Source organism: Argentina silus (genome assembly GCF_951799395.1).
Source record: "Argentina silus genome assembly, chromosome: 14".
Lineage (NCBI taxonomy): Eukaryota > Metazoa > Chordata > Actinopteri > Argentiniformes > Argentinidae > Argentina > Argentina silus.
The window spans coordinates 15,498,600-15,526,453 of NC_139668.1; the positions used below are offsets into that span (position 1 = coordinate 15,498,600).

General features: G+C 45.1%; 3 protein-coding genes across 3 annotated transcripts in view; 2 read left to right on the top strand and 1 right to left on the bottom strand.

Annotated features, from left to right (window-relative positions):
- Positions 1–15,459, top strand: part of LOC310815397 (uncharacterized protein) — a 116,270-nt gene extending 100,811 nt beyond the window's left edge. Inside the window, exons 7-8 of the mRNA XM_083685144.1 lie at positions 14,006–14,211; positions 14,419–15,459. Coding sequence (XP_083541270.1) covers positions 14,006–14,211; positions 14,419–15,306 — 1,094 coding nt within the window. The 3' untranslated portion in view covers positions 15,307–15,459. The remainder of the gene's footprint in view (positions 1–14,005; positions 14,212–14,418) is intronic.
- A 1,904-nt stretch (positions 15,460–17,363) lies between these two features.
- LOC310815186 (adrenodoxin-like) lies at positions 17,364–21,984 on the bottom strand. Its single transcript, XM_083684872.1, has 4 exons — positions 21,523–21,984; positions 20,341–20,465; positions 20,004–20,133; positions 17,364–18,140 (listed from the first exon to the last, which is right to left on the bottom strand). Exons 1-4 carry the CDS (start codon positions 21,690–21,692, stop codon positions 18,032–18,034), a joined length of 534 nt encoding a protein of 177 aa, XP_083540998.1. The 5' UTR covers positions 21,693–21,984; the 3' UTR covers positions 17,364–18,031.
- Positions 21,985–23,816: 1,832 nt separating this feature from the next.
- LOC310814716 (uncharacterized protein) lies at positions 23,817–27,695 on the top strand (the record flags this gene model as incomplete). Its single annotated transcript, XM_083684216.1, has 11 exons — positions 23,817–23,853; positions 24,297–24,503; positions 24,610–24,744; positions 24,984–25,169; positions 25,345–25,479; positions 25,593–25,751; positions 25,880–26,014; positions 26,169–26,278; positions 26,485–26,619; positions 26,748–26,859; positions 27,481–27,695. The coding sequence occupies 11 exons, from the start codon at positions 23,817–23,819 to the stop codon at positions 27,552–27,554; spliced, it is 1,425 nt and encodes a 474-aa protein (XP_083540342.1). The 3' UTR covers positions 27,555–27,695.
- Positions 27,696–27,854: the final 159 nt, after the last annotated feature.

The following is a 27,854-nucleotide window of genomic DNA, read 5'->3' on the forward strand; positions in this document are numbered from 1 at the left end:
ACACACTTTGTGACCAAGTCTATCCACATGTATTGTAGTCCTCCCTTGACTACTCTCAAAGGGGACGGACACGGGACACTAGATTATGGCTATCAGCATGGTGATCGCTGCCCGGGGCCAAACAGGATGACAACAGATCCTATTAGAGCATCTCTATTTACCAAACAAACAAAAACCCAGACCACAAACCCAGTCTGGAACAGAAACCACACAGATCCAGTCAAGAAACACAAACCCAGAACACAGACCCACACTAGAACACAAAGCCAGAACACAGACCCAGTCTCGAACACAAACCCAGAAACTCCTCTCTCAGCATGGCTTTATACTGTAACCTGCAGATTTCTAAATCAGAAAATGAGTTTGCCAATCCGTGTACACACAAACTCAGTAGTGTAATGTCTAATGTTCCCATAACATTAAGTGAGTATATGTAAAGTTTAAAACAGATCCACCAACAGGTTTCTTTCTCCACCAGGCAGTGGTGGTTGATTTAGTGTGTGCTGAGATCCAGTTTTATAAAGTATGAGAAACAGAGTTTTCTCAGTGTTTATCCCTGAAATCTCTCCAGAACATGTGAGATAAACAAACACATATAATTTCTAGAGGAACATTTATCTGTCCAGCCATTAGACACTGCTGACATAGCAAAGGAATTTTTCCATAAACAGAGATGCCTCTGGATTGGCAGAGGAATCATCAATGCACTTCTTAAATATTTATCTTACATCAGTCACGCGTTTATTGGCAATAAACAACGCAGGACTCTGACGCAAACGCAGGCTACAAACGTCAGGGATGGATTTGTGTGAGAGGACAAACTGTTGATATGTTTTGGGACACAGGTATTACATTGTCATTGTACTTTGCTTAGACCTTCACTTTTGGATGATAGAACGGGGCGGAGAGTGGGGAGAATGAGTGAGGGAGAGAGGGATGACCAGAAAGAGATGGGGGAGGAGAGGCGTGGGCAAGAATAGAAGGAATTGACATGGAGACAGAGAAAGACAAAGAGAGATGCGGAGGTAGTGAGGTGATTATACCTGACGTGTCAGGTGGTTGGTCTCTACGTGTTTGGCAGAGATGACCGAAACGAAAATGAATTACCAACAGGTAAGGCCGAAGACCTTTTAAAAGATGAAAGCAAAATAAAAGGAGTGTCCTACCTTGTCTTTCCTCCTAATCAAAGAATACCATGACAACGAAGCTTTTCTGGGGACAAACATAGAAAGTTTGTTTTGGAAGCTCCATAGGAGACTAGTAAATAAAGCTATTTTAGATATTTTTTGAACGAGTATCGTGGCTATTGTGACGAGTGGCTAATATAGCTGAAAACAGATTTTTGAAAATAAATCTTCTATCCTGCGCAGTTTTTCACACTGTCTCTGTTTCTGTGATGATGTGTAAAGCGAAATAATCAACACTAGTCCATTTTATTACAGTGGGATCAAGTTTGACAGCCAAATATCTGCATTATCAGCGCGGTTGTTTAGGTGTCTCCAGTGACATTCCACTTTACCAGTGTATAGGTAAGAGTGCATTCTTAGGCTGGTCAGTGATTTATTATCCACCGGAAAAAGAGAAAACCAGTTGGCTTGGATTTGAATACCCCCACTTCATCATAACAGTAATGGTCATAGTGTATGTACAAAGTAGTGTTCCTTATACACAAGCGTACATTTCACACATGTACGTCTAGTTTCTGTGTCGATGGCCAAGTTTAGAGGAGAAAGTATCTTTCAAAGAGACTGTCATCAGGGTATTTGATACCCTCTGTGTGTGTTCTCTAATTTGAGGGAGTGTAGTTGCCTTTCTTTGCCCTGCCCAAGGCACTTCATTATCAGTAAAGTAATAATCTGATCTGATTGTGTGATCCAGTTTAACTGGGGCTGTGATTGGGATCAGTTTAGGGTCTGTCTCTCTCTCTCTCTCTCTCTCTCTCTCTCTCTCTCTCTCTCTCTCTCCCTCTCTCTCTGGCCTGGTTCTTCACACTTTAGCCCAGTTTGTGGCCCACTTCTGTCTACCGCAGTAAAATTGATTTCAAATTGTATTATTTTTTTCTTCATTATCTTCTTTGTCACCGTAACGTTCTATTATGCATACCGGTAGTTTCTGGCATCACATTTAACTGCTTATCTCCCAGTGTGATGGTGTTAATGGCCTACGCGCAAAATGACGTGCCATTGAGTGCCATACTTCTGCTTATCAGGTAATTGACCATGATGATTAGTAGGCATATTTTTTTAAATAACTGTGTCTGTATATTTGTGTCACACCACCTAACCCCCTTCGGCTTTTTAAATAGGCCTGCCGATTTTCTGAACTCCTCAACCCAAATCCGTTTTCCCTAGGACCCAGTGGAGCCGCCTCTTGCGAGGTGGTGCGTAAAGACGCGTAAAAAGTGGTACACCGAGTTTGAGTCAGTATGCAAAGCTAGGATCCGAATGAGGTGCGCTCCTGAAGAAGCGCGCCTTAAAGTAAAGACCTTCACTAAACTTCTATCACTTGCAATGCAGGGAGTAGCTTGATATTCTGGAGTTGTTTTTTCATTTGAGGCACATCGGTTTGACTGCCACAGTCAGTATCCAATACCTTTACGCACTGGACCACCATACGGTGGAATGTTTCGAAAGAAGACTGACTTGATGGATTTAATTCATTACTTTTAAGGCATTGCTTCCTCGTCTGATAAGCGTGGAGCAATACGCGCGCGTCGAAGCTACCTGGATGGAAACCATGTCACCACAACAGCAAGAGAGCCTCAGCCGCAGCCGGACACTTGCGGGCGAGGCCAAAATCAGCGGGCAGTATGAGAACAAGAGGGTAAATTAAGACTCATCATATTTTTTACGCACTAAGTCATTTTAAATGATCCTATGTGAGTTGTTAGCTGTAATAAAGTCATGTTGATGCTGATTAAATGCTTCAGGAAATCAATAATATATATTTTTTCTATGGACGTTCATAATCAACCAATCAATAACGTTGACCAAATATAGACCTATGGTTTTTAAGTTTTTATAACTGTGATTCTGTGATACAATTCGCCTTAATTCAGCCTAGAGCAAAGGCTTTAGCCTACTTGGTCACACACACACAGCCGAGTTGTTTAGGCTGTGATGGATGCATGAGGTAGGTGAAACTGTCGACTGCAATCCGGTGTCCAAATAGTGTTCTCACGGGGGATTGTGCATATGCGCAGGAGGGAGGTGGAAATCCTTGTTACATGCAACCTCAGATTGAAGAGACTGTATTTATTTGTTCAGACACGAACCCAGACACGGAATAAGATAGCATTTAACCACATGACCCTATTAAGAGGAGAAGAGGTCCTCTTTAAAGCCGTTGGTGAGAATGCAAGACGTTTGTATTGCTAAACTGCATGTTATATAGGTTATTATTATCAACATAATCAGCATATTTCAACATGTCAACATATTTCAGTCACATGGCACCATTGTGCAGTAGGCTGTCCCCATTGATAATGGGACTGTCCCGCCCACTGTTTGTGTTGCAATAAGCTATTCTAAGACAGACTTTCATTAATACCTATTTAGTTATGGGTTGGTTTGGATAAGACTTCACCTGATCCCTCCCTCAGAAGGCCTGTGTTATAATAGAAATGACATAGCAGATCTTATTATTGATTTTGACAGAGCTGTCTGCTCAGTTATTGACAGAGCTGTCTGCTCAATATAATAAACACACAGTCTCACATAGTCACCATGACAAAAAACACTATACAGAGTCATTCAACCCCCTCAAGTTGGTTCTGCTACAGTATGGGCCAGCTAAAATGCAGGTAATTTGGCATACCTGAGTTATCTTAATAACGGTTTGTGTCATAACTATGTGAGGTTAAGAGGTTTCATTAAAAAAGTAATAGCTAAGGCATGATCTACCTAGGAAGGCCCTACATAAGTGTTCTTAGTATAATTAAAAGTGCGGTAATGTAATGTAATAGTTACCATGGATATTACCTTGAGGAAGGACATGCAGTGCTTTCATGTTGTCCTTCCTTATGCTATAGTATGTAGTTACTCTATACAACTACTTTGGTAACTAGAGTGTAATTACTCATCCAAAAACAGTAGCTCCAGAAAAGCTTAAACACTGAACTGTAAAGAACCCAGCATACCCGAATAATGTTTTTATATTAGTAACACGTCAGTTAAAAATACCGTATAATTGCACCAAATATAGTGCATGCGGTGCGACTTAGCATTTACCTGTGTTACCTGTGTTAACCCTGCACTACATTCCTCTATATCCACGATTGTCAAAGTGGGGTACGCGTACCCCCGGGGGTACGTGGTTCGATCTAGGTGGTACGCGAAATAAATCTGTGATTTACCTTCCCAAACAGTCCTGTTGAATAGCCGACTGCAGCCTCAGTGCCAAACATAAATGCATGCACCCTATCCAACAGAAAAATATGATCACAATGTCTAATATGTAAGGGATAATTTTCATATCAATTAGGCTATAAAATAACCGACAGGTGGTACATGACTGTTAAAAGTTTGGGAACCACTGCTCTATATAACCTGCCAGTGGCATCATTTCTGAGTTTTCAGTTTAATTTAGACTGTAAGAACATCTGACCTAACAATTTACTTTGAATATATGCTACAAAATAGAATTACACAGCAACATAATTTGATACATGATCCTCCCACTCCCCTTCAGAATCCACGCTCTTTGGATGAATGATATTCATTGTCCTTCAAGAAGAAAAATGTGTTCACAGTTTAACACAGTTATACATGAGCAACAAGAAACATCAATCACTAAGATGCATTACCTGTCCTCTTCTGGTAGTCCATGAATTTGTGTGTGTGCGTGTGCGTGTGCGTGTGTATGTGTGCGTGTGCGGGTGCGTGTGTACGTGTGCGTGTGCGTGTACGTGTGCGTGTGTGTGTGTGAGAGAGAGAAAGCAGCTCAGCACTGCTATGGTCACAAATACCTCAAATTCCGTTCCCTCAATTCAGTTCCCTTTGGAGGCCATGATGGTGGTTCTTGCTGACATCACAATAGATACGGAGCACATTACAGAGGTCATGTGACAATGGAACTGGTGTGGAAAGATAAACATGTGTGTAAACATGATCTATCACCCTCAGAAGACTTGTTTTGGCTAATTTGTTGTTTGAGAGAAACCTAAGCTTTTATGTTTAACCTTTAATGTTTTCTCCGTCTCTCAAAATAAGAGCAGTGTTCAAATTATACCGTACATTTACATTTGACGTTTTTGACATTTGGCAGACGCTTTTATCCAAAGTGAGTCCATTTGTCTAAAGTAAGTGAATCATCGATACATGGGCCGGCAGGTAGCCTGGAGGTTAAAGAGGCCGGCCAGCAATCGGAAGGTTGCTGGTTCGATCCCCGCTCCAGGAGGGATCTGGATGTGAGCTGGTGACTGGAGGGTTGCTGGCATCATATCCAGGTCCCTACCACTGCCGTTGTGCCCTTGAGCAAGGCACTTAAACCCGAATTGCTCCAGGGGCGCTGACTTGGCTGACCCAGAGCCCAGCGCTCTGTTCTCCCTGGGGGAGATAAACAGTCTTTCTTTCTTTCAGTCATCATAAGCACAAATCTCTCTCAATAGCTGTGTCTCTCTCTCTCTCTCCACAGAGGATGAAGTCTCTTAGCCATCGCAGACAGTCGGCTCCGTCCCTGGTCATCAGCAAGGCTCTCACCAGATCCAGAACTGTCTCCAGGTACTGTACACTGTGGCCAGAGGAACACTTCTCTTTCCACATCAGGTGTCAGCGCCAACTGATGTAGTGGGTTCAAGATGGGTGGTGTTCTGCCTTGTACCCATCCACGCCAACAGTTCTCCCAAGCAATTTACCACCAATTTACCACCTCCCCACCAATAACCCACTACATTCCCAGGCTTTGGTGTGCTAGCCATCTAAAGCACCCTTCACTGGCTCCCGGTAGCAGCTCGCATCAGATTCAAGACCCTGGTGCTCGCCTACCGGGCGGCAAAGGGAACAGCCCCTTCCTACTTGCAGGCAATGGTCAGCCCCCAAACCCCTGCCCGATCACTCCACTCTTCCACCTCGGCTGGTCGCCTGGCACCGCTGCCTCTACGTGGATGCAGCATCCTTCTTCTAGCATTGTGAGATTATTCACTTACTTAAACAAATGGATTTGTTGTAAGTCGCTTTGGACAAAGGCGTCTGCTAAAAGCCATAAATGTAAATAAATGTAAATGTAACAATGTCCCGCCCCTCACTCTAAACCACGCCCATAGCCCGTTTGGCCTCATTAGAACCAGGGGGGGGGTCAAGGAGGCTAAAAGCCAGAGTTTTAAGCACAGAATAAGCCTGTAATAAGCACCGTTGTGAAGTCTGGGAGTGACTGTGGAAAACCAGTTGGCCTTAGCACACACTGGCACACACGGCGTAAGCCCCGCTGTGGAAAGCCGGCTAGTGCGTTCCCTCTCCCCCCCTAACCCCTATTGTTCATAGGTCTTGAAGGACTTCTCACAGAAGCAACATGGCGGGGGCTCCACTTAGGCTATTGGAGGTCTAGGGACTGTATGGCTTGTGGCCATCCAGTCCTTTCAGATATCTGAACACTGAGGGGGTAGGAGCTAGGGGGTACGACGGTACAATGTCAATGCGTACAGTATCAGTGTGTACAATATCCCCGTTAAGTGTGTCTGCCCTCCACTATCTCACTCAGTGGCTCTGTCTTGTGGTCAAACATGTGTAAAGCATGTGACATGTCTCCATACTGTACGTCGTAGGTGTGAATGAGGTTGTCATGGTTCCCACGACATGGGAACCATAACAACTCAGTGGCAGGCTCTACCCACACGCTCACTCTCACTCACACTCACACACATCTGCCTGTTGCGGAGTGACTCTCCTGGCAGGACTCCATAATCTGTTTAGACAGATAATCCCCTGCACAATCTAAGGATCTGGGATCTATTAATAGCCTAGGAAGTAAATAACCTTGTTAAAGAGAGCCTGAAGGTGTAGTCACATTAATCTCTCTTTTACCTCCACCTGACCTCCTTCATAATAAATAGAGACAGGTTGAGAAAAAAGATGTTCTAGTTTGTCAGATTCCCTTCAGAGAGAGTGTCTCGGTGCTGTTACATTCAGCCTAACCTCATTGAGACTAGGCTTTCCTAGTTCGGAAATTTCCTTGTTAAAGAGTTCGGAAAGCCTGGGGAAATCCTTTGCAGAAAGTAGCTACAAAGGGGTGGAAACCCGTTTGAAATTAGTGACGCCTTGCGCCACATCAGACCAATCAAATACCTTGCTTGGACAGAGCTCCAAAAAAACATGCAGCATGCAACTCTTATCAACGCATTGTGAGGTCACGTGTGCGACTGCAATCTTGTCTCTTTTTTTCAGGGAGAACTTCCTGGTTCCGTTGTGCCCAGAGACATGCCCATTGGTCGAGTCCTTCCTGACTCCTGGTAGGATGTTTCTTCTACATGGCCACGCCCAGTTGAAGACAGGGCTGCAGGAACAGGACAGGCACCTCTTCCTCTTCACTGACATACTCGTCATCGCCAAGGCCAAGTAAGAGAGAGGGGGGGTGGGAGTGGAGTAAAGGGAGAGAGGAGTGAACAGAGGATGAACATGTATCTTTATGGATATGAGAGATCAGTGTACATGACGTGTGTGTGTGTGTGTGTGTGCGTGTGTGTGTCTGTCTGTCTGCGTGTGCGCCTCATTCTTTCTTCTTCTCGTGTTCATCATCCTCAGGTCCCCCACACACTTCAAGCTGAAGGCGCAGGCGTTTGTGTGTGAGATGTGGACAGCCGGGTGTATGGAGGAGGTGTGTGAGGGGAGTACAAGCCCAGAGAGGAGCTTCGTCATGGGCTGGCCCACCTGCAACTGCGTGGCCACATTCAGGTACACTGCAGCCACAACCACAATTTACATTACAGCCACAACCATACACACTGATGGGATTGACTCCAACCTTGTTCAGGGCACATAGAACAAGTGAAACACTGTCATGGCCAACTGTACCATCCTTTCCAACCTCTGTTAGTAAGCAGGCCCTGCAGTGCCAAGTTGACTTTACAGTTATGTACTGTATGCTTTACAGTTATGTACTGTATACTTTACAGTTATGTACTGTATACTTTACAGTTATGTACTGTAGGGCTTTAGAGTGTGTTCACCTTTTTGTTTTATGTCGCTGGTACTACTGACGTTCACGTGACCTCTTGGACCTCAGCTTTGTGGAACAGAAGGAGAGATGGCTCTCCCTCCTCAAGAGGTAAACAACAGATCAAGCATCCTGATTGGCTAATCTCAGATACTGCACCTCACTCTATATTATTTGAATCAAGCTCAAACTAATTATGCAAGACAATGAGAAATGATAGCTCACCCGTGCATTCACTCTGATGGCGTTTCCTTGACAGTGAGTGTCTTTATCTGTCTGATTTTTTGTGTTTTTTTTCCACTGCTTTCCAGTCGAGTAAAAGAAGAGAAAGAAAAGGATGATCCCAAAACCATCCCACTCAAGGTGTATGGGAAAGGTATTGGGAATTGTTCTCTTGTAAGTACACAACCATTTTGGTTCATGCGACACTGTGTGTGTGTGTGTGTGTGTGTGTGTGTGTGTGTGTGTGTGTGTGTGTGTGTGTGTGTGTGTGTGTGTGTGTGTGTGTGTGTATGTATGTATGTATGTCTTTATCTGTGTCTGTACACGTGTGTGACATTGCTGATTATGGACATTTTCTTGATGGTCTCCGCTTCCTGTAGGAGAAGACCCTGCCTGTCAGTAACTCTGATTCCACCAATGAGGTTGTCCGTCTCGCTCTGCAGCAGTTCGGCAGCACGGTGCGTATCTGAGATCTACTGCCAACTTGAGCGGATCACATGTTGGAATGTCATGGTCTTTGAGTGTCTCTACCTCTGTGTTCCTCAGGGCTGTGTGAAGGACTACCAGCTGTGGGTGAGCTCTAAGAGGGAGAACGCCCCCTACCCTCTCATAGGTGAGCTCCGTCAAACAGCCTGTAGCACTCCAAGACCAAGGTTGGTGACCACTGATCCCTAACCTTTACCCTCTGACCTCTCCCAGGGCATGAGTTTCCCTTCAGTATCCACATGAGTCACGAACGAGAGCCTCTGTCCCAGTCTGGGGGAGGCAGGGGTGCAGTACCTCCTCCAGACAGACAGAGGACAGGACATACAGAACAGATGCAGCTGCTGGCAAACAAGCAGTGCCAGTTCATCCTCAAGCCCAGATGCCTCGCTACCATGCCACAGCCTGTGATTGGTAAGGAGAGGGCCTTCTGTTACACATCATGTACTGTTACCTATTACAGATCTGTTTGAACCATTGATCATCTATGAATAAATAACGAGATGAAGTGAACCACTGACCACCCAATGGATTCCTTTGAGAGATGTGATTGTCGCAGTGAATTCAGCAATTGCCTTGAATGGCCGCTGCCATAGTGTTCATAGCGGCATCTGATTGGTGGCACCAATCTTGGCACCAATGCAGGGGCAGTCTGTTGCTAAGGTAAAGGCGCATTTCAGTGTTTTCTGACCTGTATTGGGTTCACGTAGTCACCGATGCACGCGCCTTTGACGTGCATGTATGGTTGTGACGTGCTTGCAATAAATATTTCGAAAACAAAGTGGCTTGTGGGCTATGAAAGAAATTCGGCACCAGGGAGGAGACTACATATAATAGTAGGAAAAAATAGAAAACGAAATTGTTCTCCAATACATTCTTATCTGATGTAATATAATAGGAGTGCCCTGCAGTTCTCCCCAAGGCCACATGGTATAGCCAGCTTCAAAATCTCTTGGCAGGAATGCTTCCCTGGTTTGTCCTCTCCCCTGTCCCCCTCTCTTTGTCCTCTCCCCTGTCCCCCATCTCTCCTCTCTGAAACTGGCCGTCTCTCTACAGCAGATGCCCCCCAGAAGCCCTTCAAGAGGAGGCGTTCCCTCATCAACTGGGCCTTTTGGCGGGGCTCCAACCCCCAGCTCCACGATTTGTCAAGTGCCCTCTCCTGTCCCGCTCCTGGCTACCTGTTCGGCCAGTCTCTGAGTTCTGTGTGCCTGGACGACGCTCTACCCAAGCCAGTCATGGTGAGGGAAGCGATGATGTCACAGTTACACATCAGAATGACATCAAGGTTGCCAGTCAGAGAGGAAGAACTGCAATAATTAGTCAAAGCCTAATCATTATCATTCTTTTAATGTCTCTCTTTCTATGCCCCGCCCCCCCCTCCCCCTCTCCTCTCCCCCTCTCCAGGACATGCTGCTGTTTCTGTACCATGAGGGGTCATTCACACGGGGGATATTCCGTCGTTCGGCCGGGGCCAGGGCATGTCGGGAGTTCAGGGACAGAATAGACTACGGAGGCCAGGACCTCCCTTTCACACGAGAACACATCTTCATCGTTGCTGCCGTGTTTAAGGTACACACACGTTACTGCACGTTACTGCACGTTACTGCACGTTACTGCCCGCCACCGACGGAACGGAGGCCCACTCATATTGTTGGAATCCATAGGTGGAGCAGAGTGCGTGTATAATCACGCTTACGTGCCGGGTAGCTGACCTACAGTCGAAGCATGCTTAATCCGATCCAATCCCATTCGCTCATACCCCATTGAGTGACACACGTATCCATAGCAACCTAGCACAGGCTGTACTAAACTTGAGCTGAGTGAGATTTGCTGTCAAATCTAATCTAGCTCATAATCAGTTCTCTTAATCTGCCAACAGGGATCCTCTTCATGATAAGAGGCTATAATGAGTTTATGAGGCTATTATGAGCTAGTCATCCATAGCTCATTGCAGTGGTTGCCAAACTAGTGTTTGGGTGTTCAAGTAATGTTGAAGTTGTACCCCCAAAATTGCATCTAGATGTTAATGTATATACTTACTTCCTGAGAGCACCATGCATTGTGCTGAATGTACATTGTGTTGAATGTTTTCTAAAAAGAAATACATTTTGGTTTGTAACTCTGTCACAACAGTTATTGTTGTTGGTTGCTGGTTTCTAAGCAGTGTAGTTTATGGTTATGACAGCTTGGTGACTCTAGTGTGTCTGTTCCACCTCAGGACTTCTTACGGAACATTCCTGGCAGTCTGCTGTGTTCTGATCTGTACGAGGAGTGGATGGATGTGATGGAGGAAGCGGACGGGGGGGAGGAGGAGCAGGCACAGGTTCTACAGAGGTAACACACACACACACACACACACACACACACACACACACACAGACACACACACACACACACACACACACAGACACACACGCACACACACACACACACACACACACACACACACACACACAGCACTCTCTGTGAACCCAGTAGACATGCCTGATTTAGCAGTGCTGGAATAGGTCCCTTTTTTCTTTTTATCCTTTACTTAACCAGGGAAGTCAAAATTAGTTCAGTTTAGTTCACCTGTCTGTCGGACCATAACTCTCTGTTATGTCCTTTTGCACCCTAAAGACAAGTCCAGCATGCCACTCCCACTTGTTATTATACAGTCCCCATGGAAACTGCGTCCCTCAGCTCAGTGTTCTAATTAAGCTTTAAGACTCCTTTCTCAAGAGATACCTGGTTTCACATGAGACCTGGGGAGACTGTGTAGTTTCAGAAACAGAAAAGTACTAAAATGTCCGAAAATAGCAGACAGCAGCTAACAACAATGACATTATCAACATATCCCTGGGAGAGCGGAGCACATGTCTACAAATCAAATCAAGTCTCATTAACTTTGCTACTCTGTGACCCCATCTCTCTGCAGGCTGATTGGTCGACTGCCCAAGGAGAATGCCTTGTTACTACGGTACGTGGTTGCGGTGCTCCACGGTATCCAGGGAAACGCCCACGACAATCAGATGAACGCCTTTAACCTGTCGGTGTGCATTGCTCCCAGCATGCTTTGGGCTCCAGGACCAAGCAGCCCCGAGGTGGAGGGAGAGGGGGCCAAGAAGGTGGGCAAAGAGAGGGGGTTGGGGCTGTGTGTGGCGGGGAGGGAGGCATAATCCCAACCAACTTTAGCTAACTCTTACCGCAGGATCAATAATCCTTTACCCCGACATTAACCTTAATTTCACCCCTCAACTGAACTTCACCTAACATAAACCGTTTGACCCCTAACCCAGACAACTGTGTCTGGCATGTTTGTATACAGATATGCTAAGCATTTCTGCTCTTCCTCTGCTCTTCCTCTGCCATGATAAAACACACACCACTCTCACACCCTCCTCGTTGTGTGTTTGTTTGTATCAGTGTGTCGCAGCTAATTCTGATTGGGTGTCAGCTAATTCTTTTGTTGCTACCTCAGCTCACAGAAATGTAATGTTGCTGTAACACTGTTACTGGCCAGTTTCAAAAGCGTATCTTGTACTCTGAGAACGAAAAGAAAGAAGAGCATCACATCAATGTAGCCATTGGTACCATGCTGCTTTTTCATGTTAATTCATCACCATATGAACAAGATATCCAACCTTCTCAGAACAGACTTTCTGTTTCTCAGAAGGTTATCTTGTAAATTCACACCGCTGACGTCACTGCTACATTCATGTTACAACCACTTAAAAAGCTGTGAAGCCTTGTGTTCTAAGAATAGATATATTTCTCATTCCTGGAAGCCCATGTTCTCACGAGAAAAACTGGTTGGCTTACATTTGTCACAGTTATCTGGCTAATTCAAGGCCTTATCAACAAACACAAAGTTCAAATTCCATATTTTAAAAGGTTAAGATAGGGGGTATGGAAAACTGATTTATTTGGGATCCATAGTTAGTCAGAGCCCCACTGTTCTGTTCTAGTGTCAACTGTTAGTGCATGTGTCCAGTACTTTTCCCCAGACTAAGGCCCCTCTCCCCTGTTCTTAGGTGTGTGACTTGGTGCGGTTTATGATCGAACACTGCCAGCAGGTCCTAGGAGAAGATGTCACCTCTCTGTTTGGAGGACCCCCCCAAAAGGGCACTGTTAGCGAGCATGAATCAGGTACACACAACACACTTATCCTCACAAACACACACACACATACTCTCTCTGTCTCACACACAATACCTCACTTTATTTTTGTCTCTATCCCTCCTCTCTCTCTCTCTTTCTCTCTCTCTCTCTCTCTCTCTCTCTCTCTCTCTCTCTCTCTCCCCCCCCCCCGCAGATGTCTCCACCTTTAACCTGACTGACTCGTCCTATGACAGTCTGGAGAACGAGCTGAATGAGGACAGTAGTGAGTTTCCAGGCCGGCGCCGAAGGGGGCGCCGGAGAATCAAAGCCCGACAGGGCAGCCTGGACTCTGTCCTCACGCTGAGCGACTACGACCTGGACCACCCTGAAATAGACACTGACCCCAACACAACCACTCAACCTGGCAACCACAGCCCCCGTGGTGGAAACACAATCCCCCAATCTGGCAACCCCAACCACCACTTCCTACAGCTGCCTGCTTTAGCCCGGCCCAGGACCAGGAGACGCTCCCCAGCTGCCCCAGCTCGTTCCGGTGCCAGCCCCACCCCCGCCACGCGTGGGGGCACCAAGGCCAGTCACCCTCCCCTCTCGCTGGGCGGACGGCGGAGGCAGAGGAGGAGCTCTGAGCCGACGATCGGCCTCTCTGCGGCAGGCTTCGTGGCCCATCTGGTGGGGAACGTAGAACGGATGGGGAGCTTCGAGGACCTTTCTGGCGGCGATGACGAGGAGGAGGTGTATAAGGGGGGCTCAGTGCACACAGCGGGCGGCAGCAGGGGTGCGTGCGAAGGCTCAGGGTTGAGTGGCGCCACGTCGTTACTCCTCAGCGCCAGCTATTCCAGCCTCTCCTCTCCCCCCAACTCCCCGACCCCCACACGCTCCTCCCTGGACTCCCTGGACAGCCTCCTCTCCCCCCCTACTGACCATCGCAACCTGAGCTGGCATCCCAGCGCAAAGCTGCCTCCTTCCTCTGCACCCATCCTCTACCCTTCCAGTGCTTCCCTCAACCTCTCTATCTCCACCCCTGGTCCACCTGCCTCCACTCATTCTCCAGGCCCAGCACCAGCACCAGCACCAGCACCAGCACCAGCACCAGCCCAAGAGCCCTGTCCTAAAAGCGCCCCCCCGCCGAAGGAGGCTCTTTCGTGGGGTACTCTTAAGAGCAGTAGGGGGCTTCACCCGAACACCTGGTTGAAGAGAGGCCGGAGGTTGTCACTACAGCAGCAGGACAACCCAGAGAGAGAGGAGGAGAGTGGTGTGGTGAGTTAAATGACAATCATGTGGCGGGTGTCATTGGTGGGTGGTTGTTGTCTTACAAACGACACAGCCAGCTACATACTGTTGACACACACAAACAGACATGTAAGAATTAGTTGTTGACTCCTTCTCTCTGTCTCTACCTCTCTCTTTCTTCAATTCCCCCCCCGCCCCTGCCCCCCCCCCCACCTCCAACTCTCTCTCTAACAGATGCGATCCAATGACAAGACTCTCCCTGCCATTAAGTCAGTGCAGGAGAAAGCAGGAGTGGTTAGACAGGCATCTGCTGACCTCACTTTGCCCAGTCTGGTCATTAGCCCGTCAAAGGGAGGAGGGCAGGAGAGGAGTGGGGTAAGCCAGGAACAAGGCCCTCTGCCCCCCAGGCAAGGGAAAGTGAGCCCCCTTTCAAAGCAGCGGTCTCTGGGGCACATCCAATACTGCAGGTCCCCTTCTTCCCAATCCTCAGAGAGACCCCTCACTGTCAGAGAGCTGAGAGAGATATACAACAATGCCTGTCTGCTGCACAGGCACGGAACCGCAGGAAGTGATGTCACCACCCAGGGCAGAGTGGCAGGAAGTGATGCCTGTGAGCCCAAACGGCCATCCCAGGGTGTGTCCTATGGGCAGAGCGGGCCCTCCTTGTCCCTATACAGACAGAAGTCCCACTCTCTCACATCAGCCACGGAGGGCCTCCACGTTGGTGAGCTCTCCCAGCGCCGGGCCTCAGAGCCTGCGGTGGTGCACTTAGCGGAGGCCCTGGCTCTGGAACGGGTCAGCACCTTACACACGGAGGGGCTCCCCAGAGAGGCCAAACAGGGTCAGAGTTTGAAGGGCGACCCTGGGCTGAGTGTATCTGACGTGGAGCCACAGTGCGGCCAGTCTGGGCAGAGTACGGAGTCCCGGTTCTGTCTGTCTCCCTCCGTCACCGAGACGGTGAAGGACTATATCTTGTCTCCCAGGCATAGCAATCCACAGAGCAGCCAACGGGTGGCACTGGCTCTGGCGCAGGGGAAGAGGGAGAGGCTCAGGAGGTGCAGTGACCCCATGCTGGAGCCGGACTTTGACAAACTGCTGTTCGCTGAAGAGTCCTACGTGTAAAACAACCACTAATATGGCCATGTTAGAATGGGCTGGGTAAGAGAGCAGTGACTGGATAGCTGGGTAAGAGGGCAGTGACTAGATGGCCATGTTTGAATGGGCTGGGTAAGAGGGCAGTGACTAGATGGCCATGTTTGAATGGGCTGGGTAAGAGGGCAGTGACTAGATGGCCATGTTTGAATGGGCTGGGTAAGAGGGCAGTGACTAGATGGCCATGTTTGAATGGGCTGGGTAAGAGGGCAGTGACTAGATGGCCATGTTTGAATGGGCTGGGTAAGAGGGCAGTGACTAGATGGCCATGTTCGAGTGGTCTGGCTAAGAGGGTAGTGACTAGATGGACATGCTAGAATGGACAAAAGTAATATATCAGAGATGAGTACATTAGCAAGTACATTAACCATGATTAACATGACATCGAACCCGTTTGACCACCCTCTCCTACACACCTTGCTTAGGAGCTGCTAATATAACAATCATGGAGTAGAAACATGCCTGTACTATACTTCACTTGAACGATTTGGTTATGAGACTCAAATCAATCTGGAGTTGTTTTGATTGTGATTATGTGAGGAAACAGAGAGGCCTTTCCCCCATGCGAATGTAAACAATCACAACTATGCTTAGATGAAGGACAGTCACCTCGGATCAAACACATCTGAGGCTAGAGAGTTGTGTGGTGTAATTGTGTAGTCAGTAAGTTGTTTTAAATCAATTGTGTGTTTTTAGAGGTTATTTAGTTGGGTGTTATTCAAGGACAATCATTTGTTCATTTAGAAACCCACTGCCTATGCTGAGTAAAAAACGTTCAAAAAAGGTTAGCATCTTACATGTTTGCTTTAGTGCAATTTAAAACCCACATTCCTTAAGACAATAGATGACATATTATGACATCACATAAGACATATTATGCGCTGTTAATGCAACTCATTTTAAAAGTGCATGCGATGCGAGACTGAACATTTTGTCAGCCAATAAAGCAGATGCAGAAGTTAACAATGACAAAGCGACTGCTTTAAGCTTACAGCTGTACCCGTTAATTTATAGATTTATTTGTATTTCTATCTGCATGATGGCGAGCGTATTTGTGTGTGTCTCTAAACAGTGAGAGACATTTTATTTGTGCTTCTGTGTGTGTGTGTACATGCACAGCATCAATGTGTCCTTGCAGATGTGTATATGAGTTTTAACATGTACAATAGAATTTGTGCACAAGCGATGCAGTATGACTGTTATATTTGTTTATTGTTTACATTTAAAGATTTTCTTTTCATTCAGATTGCTGCCAATGATGTGGATGTGCTTTTTCATACAGTTCATTTCTGAATAGGAAACCTCCTATAGGCCCATGCTTTGTATTTCTATGATTCTATGATTTGTGCTTGTATTGCTTTTAAGTCAATAAGTAACTCTAAAATGCTTTCAAAGCCTGATTGTCTTTGTAAAGGGCAGGTTGCTTTCTCACAGTAGATAGGCTGTTGTATTCTCTTCCGACAGTGTGCACCGTGTGTAATGCATAAAGACATGTTGTATGCGGATCAAAATAAAATGGACCACCTGTGGGATGGCTACCAAGACTATTAGTACTTCTGGTGGGCCGCTTGCATATTGGCAGCTAAATTGCTGTAACTTCCTTGGGCAACATGTTTCCTTAACATCCCGAGTGTAAGCCACTGCCCTGGTGACAATATCTTTCACTTGCAACAAAGATAAGGACTTGAGCTCAGTAAACCTGATTATGTTGCGTGCGTCGTTTGTGTTTGTGTGTGTGGCTTAAAATTAATGGCACAAAACATAAACACAGTGGGGTTTTTTTTTCTGATTATTACATTATCTGGTGTTATTACATTGCATGTTGTTACAAGGGGTATTTGTAATGTAAAGGAATACCCACACCTTATGTATCATTTTCATATATATAAAATGAGTAGAACAACAAGCAGTACAACAATACTATGAACAGCAGGGCTACACTTGATAAAATAAATGCCTATGGAAATCAGGAATTTAAGGCATAATCACTGGTGAGTCTAGATACATTGGTGGGAGTCACTATGAAAGTCTGTCCAGGTAATGCTTTATTGTACAGTGCTTTTTCAGCTGGTATTGAACTGGTATTGAACTGGTATTTACTGAGAAATCATGTGGAAACATGCAGACATTTCAACACAAAATGGTTCATAGTGGTGCTTGTTTCAATGTATCCCAAAGAAGCCAAAAAGTAAATCATTAGGTGTTGTTTCAATAGCATTTTACCACACCCTTTCTAAGTAATTACGAGTGAGGTAGTAGACTGTAGAAGTAAGCGTAACCCTAGAGAACATTCAGACTACGTTGCATCGCACAGGAGTAGTTCCCTTCCAACTCCAACAACCCTCACAAACGCAACAAGTGAGAAACTTGACGTTGCTGAAAGTCATTGTGACGTTGAGGAATAAGTGAAATAGAATTTAAATATCTCTTATAATAATCTCAATCTCTCTGAATACAGTATTCAGGGCCAGGGCTGAGGGGAGCAAGGTAAGACAAGGGGAGGTAGGGGGCTGAGGGGAGGGGCAGCTTGGTAGTAGGTTGTGGGCAGGGTGTGTGGAGAGGGAGGGTTTGAGGGAAATCCATGCAGAGTTCAGCAAACTATCTTCCAAGCACGGCAGCCTTTAGAATGCTCCATCTCAACCCGAGTTGGCTGAACACTGTATCCATCTATGGCTCTGGTTTGGGGGGGATGCCATTAGGAGGATCCATCTCCGCTCTGTCTGATATCTGCCACGCTGTCAGGGACCCGCGCCTCCATGCCATTGAGAGACTTCGTCAGGCAAATCTGGCAACCCAGACGGGACCTGCAAGAGGGTGAAGAAGAATTGTGAGAAACACATGAAATGAGAGGATCACATCCGTGTCAGCGGTGGGGTAAATCAATGAACTATCAATAAGGTCATAAAATATAAAATGTAAGTAACTCCTGATTGATCTGGGGATAACCCACCTCTGCCTGCCCCTTATTATGAGACAATACTAGTTAAGTGGACGCTGACCAGATGTTTGCTGCACACTGCACTCTCTCTATGAATATACCCAATTTCCAAATAACCGCCATGAACATATACAATGACATTTACATTGACATTTATGGCATTTAGCAGACGCCTTTATCCAAAGCGACTTGCAACAATACATTTGTTTAAGTAAGTGAATTATCTATCCAACAGTCATCATAAGACAAAGTAATCAATGCTCACACCAGGGGCTGTTGGCAGTCGTAATGCCAGTAGGCTATTTTTAAAAACATTTTTTTAATATATTTTATTATTAGGAGAGAACATATCCTTTCTATAGAAAGATTAGCCAATATCGAGGGGAGAACTTTCACAAGCCACAGATTTTTCACCTGCCAAAATAAAGGCAAAAATCGAATAAGCCTGACACCTGAAAATTACTCCCTGCACAGAACGAACCTTTCTCGTCTCACGCCTATCAAAATACAGCAGGATATTTTCCCAGCATGTTTTCTATCTTGTGCTGTCGCTTGTATCCAAGTTCTCTCTCTCTCTAAGAGAGAGGAATGATTAGCGATCCCTTGTTGGTTACCTGCCAACATGCCTGGTAAGACTGACAGATTTACCTGCCGATGCCACACGTGGCGTGTTTGTTTCACGCCCTGGTTGACCGCCTAGCTTTACATTTTTGACATTTTCACTTTTGACATTTAGCAGACGCTTTTATCCAAAGCAACTTACAACAAGTACATGTGTCTAAAGTAAGTGAATCATCTATACATCAGTCATCGTAAGAGAAAAAATAAAATAAAATAATCGATGCTAGGACTGTAGAGGAACTGTTACAGAGAGGTAGTGGAGGGGGTGAAGGTCTTTCAGAGAGACAGTTTTGGCTTTGGCTGACCATCGTCAACGTATGTTAAAAATAAATACTCCTGACACACACCCAATTTGACCTCTGTTTATTTATTGTGTCTACCAATGTTTTGGTCTATGACCTTTATCATGATGCTAAAGATCACAGACCGGAACGTTGACAGACAATAAATAAAACAGAGGTAAAAATGTGCGGGAATATTTCTTTTTAATGTAAGTGGATCTAAAGGGGCCTGTATTCTCAGCACCAAGAACAGAGAGAGAATGGTGGTGAGCGTGTTTTTTTCGTCAACAAGCACAATATCGTGGGCGCTTAGTGGCGTAGCACACTAATGCACTGACCACGTAATCGCAAGGTTCCTGGTTCGATTCCGACCCGTGACCTATCTTGCATGTCATCCCTCCTCTCTCTCCTATCCTTCCTGTCAATCTCTACTGTCTCTATCCCAATAAAGCAGAAATGCCCTAAAAACACATTTAAAAAAAAAAAATACACAAAAAAAACAAGCACAATATCATTTGCATTATCAAGACGTCCTGTCAGTGGCTGTCACCATTCTCCATCATGGAATGGGGAATAGAGGTAAATGAGAAAGGTTTTATATGGATTACAGCAGAAAATAGGGTGTTGTGATCACAGTGGAGCAGCAGCACAACACATATGAGTTTATCCCTTTGTTCTCTCAACCACCATCATCTCTTAATCTCATTATAACTAGCATCTAATCAGCATTATACAACAGTTGAACAGTTGCAGGGACAAGAGGGTGGCCAACTCACTCATGGAGCTCCGTGTGTGTGTGTGTGTGTGTGTGTGTGTGTGTTACTCACGTGTCTGTGAGTCCATAGGCCAGGTCTAGCATGTCCATCTCCTCATCAGTGACTGGGCCCAGCTTCTTATACACATCCTCCTCAAAGATCAGGTGACAAGTAGAGCAGGCTAGTGTCCCCTCACATGCCCCTGAGAGGGAGGGAGGGAGGGAGGGGGAGGAAGAGAGAGAGAGAGATAAAAGCATTTCCCTCTATGACACAGAGAAATAACTTACATATCTGTCAATGTGTCAACAGAATACGGTTGTAAAGTGTGTGTGTGTGTGTGTGTGTGTGTGTGTGTGTGTGTGTGTGTGTGTGTGTGTGTGATGATATAATCACCAGTGTAAAAACTCACCAAAGCCATCGAAATCGAGGTCCTGGTCAATGATGATGTCTAGGAGAGAATCTCCCGGGGAACCTTTCACTGTTATCTTCTCTCCATCGCGGTTGACGAAATGGACCGTCACCTTGTTGTCAGATCTGCCCAGGAACAAGGAAGACAGTGAACATTACAGACTGTGGTTGGAGCCATGGGGTTGGGAAAAGGCAAGAGTTTTGCTGGCGGGGACATTTTTGGAGACATACTGCCCCCTAGAGGTTATGTTTGGTTCCTGCTCACAAATCCTGAACCCCTTTCATATCTATACACATAAACTGTGTTGCACAATGTTTGCATAATTTCATGCCAAAGGTATTGAACATAAAGTATCCTTCACAATGACTTCAAGACAAGTAACAACACTTTCAAACTGTTGAGCAACCATTCAGAGATCCTGACCAGGGCCCCGGATTTGAAAGGTTCAGGTTCATCTGGGTAGACCAATAAGTTGTACACTTGCTAGGCCTAAAGATGGCAACTGATCTGATTTGCAAATGATGAGATTTACATGAAAATGGTTACAGACAGAGCGCAACCACAGAGAGATAGAGTTTTATCAAGTGCTCAGGAAGAGTTGACGTGATAATCATAATTTCAGATATCAGAGACTCAGGAGCCTACCAACCAGAAACAATAACCTTTCACTTGTCCAGTTCCCTCACAAAAGTGCAGATGAAGGAAAGAGGGCTGGGAGGCACCTTACTTTTTAGACGTACTAACTAAATAATGAATACGCTCCAACAGTTATTGAACCATACTGACATTTAAAGGTATTAAAACAGAGCAACCAATTGATATAGCCTAGTGGCAGCCATCAAGGCTGGCGAAATCAGCCTTGCAATGCTATTAAAGCCAGCCTTGGCTTGCCTCAAGTAGGCTTACATCAGACCCGGGTAGCTGACACATTTACAAACTGACAAAAGTTTAGGTGACGTTATTTTTCATAGGTAGTCGGTGCAGTGACACTTTAGTATTCATCCGATGCGAAAATCTAACTCGGAAAGACATGTTCCTAGTTGTTATCAGCTAGCTAGCTTAAGTTAAGCTAGTACGAGCTATCTAACGTTAACATCTCTAAGAGCATGCTAAACTGGGCAAATTATTATTAGATTGGGCTGATTATTCCATATTCAGTCTTGCTGATTAACAGTTTCTTACCTGAGGGGTTGTGTGCGGGTACTAAATTCTCTTTGGCGAATGCAGGCCTTTTCCCTACCGGTCAATGGCAGATTCCCCGACGTTGTGTTTGTAGATATGACAGCGCCTGTTCGTATCGAAGTCTCTCGTAATGAAACATGAAACAATCTTCTGGCCGTCATCAGAGCCATTGCTTAACTTACAGTAGGCGTTTCGACGAAAAACAAAAAATGGTAGATACGAGATACTGTTTTCATCTGATATGTGACCCCTACTGTAAGTCACGACAAGCTAACAAGCAAACTTCATGCTAGCTTAGTTGCTAGCTTCCTCATGCCTAACAAAACACACCCCTAGGCCTTGAGAGGCTGTGTCACATTTATTGCATAACACGTTACCTGTACAGCTCCCTATTGAAAAGGCTAGTTACGGTAAACACGATAAACCAACGATTTTCAGACCTGTTTTCGAACTATTAACCAGAGAAAAATGTCTCTGACTCTGTACACTTTGCACGTACTAGCTTACGCTGACCAATCACAGTTGAGTTTTTGGGGGCAGCGTCCTTAAAGATCTGATGGATCGGTAGATAGAAAGAAATAGGTAGATTCCAATCATATTCAAATCATAGTAAAGACACCATAGTAGTTATTAATAGTATTCATCATAGTTAGATATATAGCAAAAGGAACATTTATTGGTGTGTACTCTGCCAAAACTTCCTCCAACTAAACAAAGACAAAACTGAGATAATTGTCTTTGGTGCTAAAGAAGAAAGGCTGAAAGTTGGTGCTCATCTTGATTCCCTTTCTTTGAAGTCTAAAAACCAAGTCAGAAATCTGGGTGTTATTATTGACTCAGATCTAACACCCACATCAAGTCTATAACAATAGACTTGAGCCTATTATCATCTTAAAAATATAGCAAGAATTAGAGGATACATGTCCAAACAAGACCTAGAAAAACTAATTCACGCTTTCATTTCCAGTAGGTTAGACTACTGTAATAGTCTTTTCTCAGACCTTCCCAAAAAAAAGCACTTAGGCAGTTACAGCTCATGCAGAATGCTGCTGCTAGAGTTCTAACAAGGACTCTGAACATATGACACCAGTTCTCAGGTCTCTGCATTGGCTACCAGTGTGTTATAGAATTGACTTAAAAATACTATTACTTGTCTATAAATCACTTAATGGTTTAGGGCCAAAATACATCGCTGGCTTGCTTCCACACTATGAACCCTCTAGACTTCTAGGTCATCAGGGACCGGTCTACTAACTGTTCCTCGGATTAAAACAAAACATGGTGAAGCAGCATTCAGTTATTATGCTACACATAGCTGGAATAAACTTCCGGAAGATCTTAGATCAGCCCCAACTCTGGCTACTTTAAAAAAAAAAAAGTTAACTAATGTATTTGGGTTAGAGTCCCAATTAAAATTTGGGTTAGAGTCCCAAATAAAAATTTGGGTTAGAGTCCCAAATCAAATTTGGGTTAGAGTCCCAAATAAAAATTTGGCCAAATAAAATTTGGGTTAGAGTCCCAAATAAAAATTTGGGTTAGAGTTGCAAATACAGATTTGGGTTAGAGTCCCAAACACCCGAGGAACAGGTTTTCTAAGGTAAAGAAAACTAAATTGCTGCTAATAATTGCACTCTGACCCTAAAATGCACTGTGACTTTTATTCTTTTTTATGTATTTTCTATGTCTTTTTATGCTCTTTCCTTTTTATCTATTTTATTTAAAGCACTTTTAATTGCCTCTGTGTATGAAATGTGCTATACAAATACACTTGCCTTGCCTATACTGTACATCACATTACAGTGACATATCAGTTTAGTGGAAGGGCAATGTTTGATTTGAATAGGCAGATTAATCAACAAATGCTGTCATATCAGTGTTCACACCCCTTATTTCTTTATTGCTCTACGACTGAGGCTGAATGTTTATTGACCAGTGAATCAGCTCCTTTCTCAGACTGCCCCAGAGTCTCCTCTGTATTCAGACATCCATCTACAGCACCAATACAACAGGTGAGTGAATCGCAAGGACACACAAACACACTCAACGTTATGTGACACGAAACACTTTATCTAGTAATCGAGGCTAAGACACTGATAAGCTTGCTATAGTGATACTGCAGAGGCATTTATCTTCAGAACAGTCTCAGCATACGAGCACAGTTGGGTTCACTCTTCAAGAGACAGGTAGGGTTACCTGTCTGAGGCTAATAGGACAGGTGTGTTGGTCATTTGTGTCCATTGGTTACCGATTGTATTCCTTTTCTCAGCTTATGGGATCATTATTGTATTTCCAGGATGCAGAAGTTTGTATTGTTGTTCCTGACATTGTCAGGTAAGGATCCAAATCTCTTGGTTATTTTTTGATTGATGAAAGCCCTCACGCTAATATTGTATTGAAACGTGGTATTACACAGTACTAGACTATACAATTGTTCAAATTCATAAAATACAACATTCTAACAATACAATGTTTTTTCCACTCAGTTTCTTCTTGTTTCTTTGACTTTGCACTTTTGAACTTCGTTCCAGTCATTGTTATCAAGCCATTTTTCTGGCACAGGGGTTAATTATTGTACAAGTAGGGCAGTGCTTCCTAACCAAACTGGGTTTTATCTGATTAAGTATAAATTGGAAACGTTTATACCTTGGATACCAAGGTCATTGTGTGTGTGTGTGTGTGTGTGTGTGTGTGTGTGTGTGTGTGTGTGTGTGCCTGACTTGTGGCTCCTCTGCTTTCTTACTCTGATAATACTTGCTGATTGTATGTGTCCCCAGGCCTTCATGCTGCACCCCTGAGGGATGACGTTGTAGCGCCCCCTAGAGGTGTGGCACAGGTTAGAGATACCCTGAGTCGTCTGTCACAAAGTGCCCCCGTGGAGGAGCGCAGACAGGGTACAGAACCCTCCAGACGCTTCCTCATGGACCTGAACAGCGGCCTGCTGAAGGAATACACCAACGAGATGGACAGGAGAGTGGGACATGGTACGCATACAATTTGTTTTTGCTAACGTTAACCAAATCTTGCAAGTAGTCTCTTCAGCTACAGTGACATCTTTGTGTTTCCTTCTCCCTTGCTCTCCCTCTCCAGTGTATGTTCCCCCCTCTATGAACGAGTTCAGACAGGGCACCCAGAACTCTCAGGCCACTCTGGTGGACATTAGGACCGGACTCATCATTCAGCCAGTCGGAGAGATGGAGAGAAGCTTCATAATGAGACCTGAGGGTGAGAAAGAGAGGGAGTGTGTGTTGATACTGTATGTGTGTTTGACAGAGAATACCAAGACCCATTGGCTGTGCAGGCTTTTGTTCCAACCCAGTTCTAAAGCCTATTTCAACTCATGATCAATCCCCCGATTAGTTGTGTCTGGTTTGTTAGCACTGGGCTGGAACAACAGCCTGCACACCATGGTTCCCCAGGACCAGGGTTGAAGAATGAAGGATTTAACCACATTTCCTATGCAGTCCCTGTAGATGTCCCAGCCCAGAGGACAGGTGGTGGCTGGGTGAGGGATGCCCAGAGTCTGCCCCACAGTGCCCCCGTAGAGGAACGCAGACAGGGTACAGAACCCTCCAGACGCTTCCTCATGGACCTGAACTCCGGCCTGCTGAAGGAACACACCAGCGAGATGGACAGGAGAGTGGGACATGGTAAGAACACCACCTCAGATGATGTGTTCTTTCGGGTGAATCAAGATGTTCCAAAAACATCCTCAAGCCAATACCCCTTAGGTGCTTGCAGATCAGATTGAATCAGATATACAGTATCTTAACAATATGAAACTTATCACCCCCCTTTTCTCTCTCCCTTGCTCTCCCTCTCCAGTGTATGTTCCCCCCTCTATGAACGAGTTCAGACAGGGCACCCAGAACTCTCAGGCCACTCTGGTGGACATTAGGACCGGATTGATCATTCAGCCAGTCGGAGAGATGGAGAGAAGCTTCATAATGAGACCTGAGGGTGAGACTGTGTTTGTGTGTGTGTGTGTGTGAGTGAGAGAGAGAAGAAGAGATGGGGACCGTGTGTGTGCATGTTATGAAAGATTAATCTCGTTTTGCCCCCTGTATCTGTAGATGTGAGGCAGGTGAGGTCTGAGGCTCATGTTGAGACCCACAGTGCCCCCGTGGAGGAGCGCAGACAGGGCACAGAATCTTCCAGACGCTTCCTCATGGACCTGAACTCCGGCCTGCTGAAGGAACACACCAACGAGATGGACAGGAGAGTGGGACATGGTAGGAACCAGGGCCATATCTATACTGCAATGAGCTCTGCAAACCACCCTCGAAAGGTGTGTTTGCTGTGCTGAAATTTCTGTTTTTATGTGAGTGTCAAATGTACATGTTAATGTCTCCCTCTGCAGTGTATGTTCCTCCCTCTATGGACAAGTTCAGACAGGGCACCCAGAACTCTCAGGCCACTCTGGTGGACACCAGGACCGGGCTCATCATTCAGCCAGTTGGAGAGATGGAGAGAAGCTTCATACTCAAACCTGAGGGTGAGACTGTGTTTGTGTGTGTTTTCATGCATGCATGTTACATCTCTACATGGCTTACAATGCAATGTGTGAGTGTTTCATGTTGAAACCCCATGTCACTACCTGGTAACAGTGTGATGTTACTGTAGGTATGACCGCCCGTTCTGTGTTACAGCGGTTTCCAGAAAGGTGAAGAGCCAGTCAAAGGCAGGGTGTGTTGGAGAGGTCATCAATGGTCACTGCTATCACTTCAACCCTACTCCAATGACCTTCAATGTGGCAGAGGTGAAACTCACTCACACAGTAACATTACTAACACAATACGCTCTCAATGAATCAACCACATCTTATTTGAATAACTAGTTGTTGTTTTTTTTTACTACATTTCACCAAGCCCTACTCTCCCATTTGTTATCTAAAAAACAAACTGTCCTAATGTGTGTGTGTGTGTGTGTGTGTGTGTGTGTGTGTGTGTGTGTGTGTGTCCTCAGTCTACCTGCAAAGTTATCTCCCCTAACGGAAACCTGGCATCTGTAACCAACGGCGAACTGCACTCCCGCCTGGCTGCCATGGTGACCAGAGCTGGCAAAGGCCCAGTACTGACTTGGTTGGGCGGAGTTGTGAAGGTCAGTATTCAATCAACCTCTTTTTTTATCCAATTACAATGTCTCACAATAACATATCTCTTCATGAAATCACATCTGTGTGTGTGTGTGTGTGTGTGTGTGTGTGTGTGTGTGAATGATGACCTCAGGGCCATCAGAATGAGTGGATAGATGGCTCAGCCTGGGGTTACAGTGACTGGATGCCTGGTCACCCAAACAAACAGTGGGACAAGCCAGCCTGTCTGGAGATGTTCAGAATCGGTGAGACTCAACATGGTTGACATGATTTTTTCAACATAGTAAATGGACAAGCTAGGAACAGGCTGAGCAGATCATTTGACTGTTGTTTTTGGCATCAACAATAAATGTCTCCAAAAATGTATCCAATAATGATGTGGTATCAAGAAATGCTATACTCCATTTCATAGCACAATTATAGCACACTCGTAGAAAATAGTACAGTAATGAACCTTCTCAGGTTTGAAGTAATTGTTGCTGAATGTCAACTGTGTTATCAGCAATTTTCTAGGGGTGATATTAATGAGAGGTTATAAAACTTTGCTCTGAAGCTATAAAAGTATTATAAAATACTACCTTTGAGTTTCTTATATAATGAGACCAACAGCATGTAGAGGACCCAGAGAAATCTGTGGTTGTGTAAACCAGAGTTAAGGAGAGGCTTTGAACATAGCTCTTTCATGACCCTAACATCAAACAAGCTAGACCTTCGAAATGCTATATGGTCTACTCAATTCCCTAGAATGGAGAATTCCCTGACTAACTACTGTTCTCTCTCTCTCTCACTCTCTGTCTCTCTCTCTCTCCAACTCACACACACACACACACACACACACACACACACACACACACACACACACACAGATGAGAGCTGGTGGACGGCTGTGGACTGTGAGCTGAAGAGAGCATCTATCTGCTCCTACCCTGTGGCAGCATAAGAGGCCCTGCACCATAACCATAAAACAATAATTTAGAACATTCTGAACTACGCAGTGTTCTATGATATGTGCACAGGTGGCCATATTTGATTATGAGTCATTGGAATGTTTGATTCATTTATAATTATTACATTCAGGAATCAGTTGGGTGGGCATGGGCTGTGAAAAGGAAAGACGTGTGTGGATTCTTAGAACAATACCCATTCTACCCGTTCTATTTTCATGCAGTAACCATCCTCATGTCACCATTAATCATTTGGCATCCTCTTTGTGTTCTTGTCAAAAAAATACATTCAGAAT

Bases quoted from the DNA above. Each gene is read 5' to 3' on its own strand.
- LOC310815186 (XM_083684872.1), bottom strand. From the start codon at position 21,692: ATGGCTCTGATGACGGCCAGAAGATTGTTTCATGTTTCATTACGAGAG. The intron at 20,466-21,522 runs GTAAGAAACTGT...GTTCCTGGGCAG, and splicing joins ACCCGCACACAACCCCTCAG to ATCTGACAACAAGGTGACGG. The intron at 20,134-20,340 runs GTGAGTTTTTAC...CCTCCCTCTCAG, and splicing joins CCTCGATTTCGATGGCTTTG to GGGCATGTGAGGGGACACTA.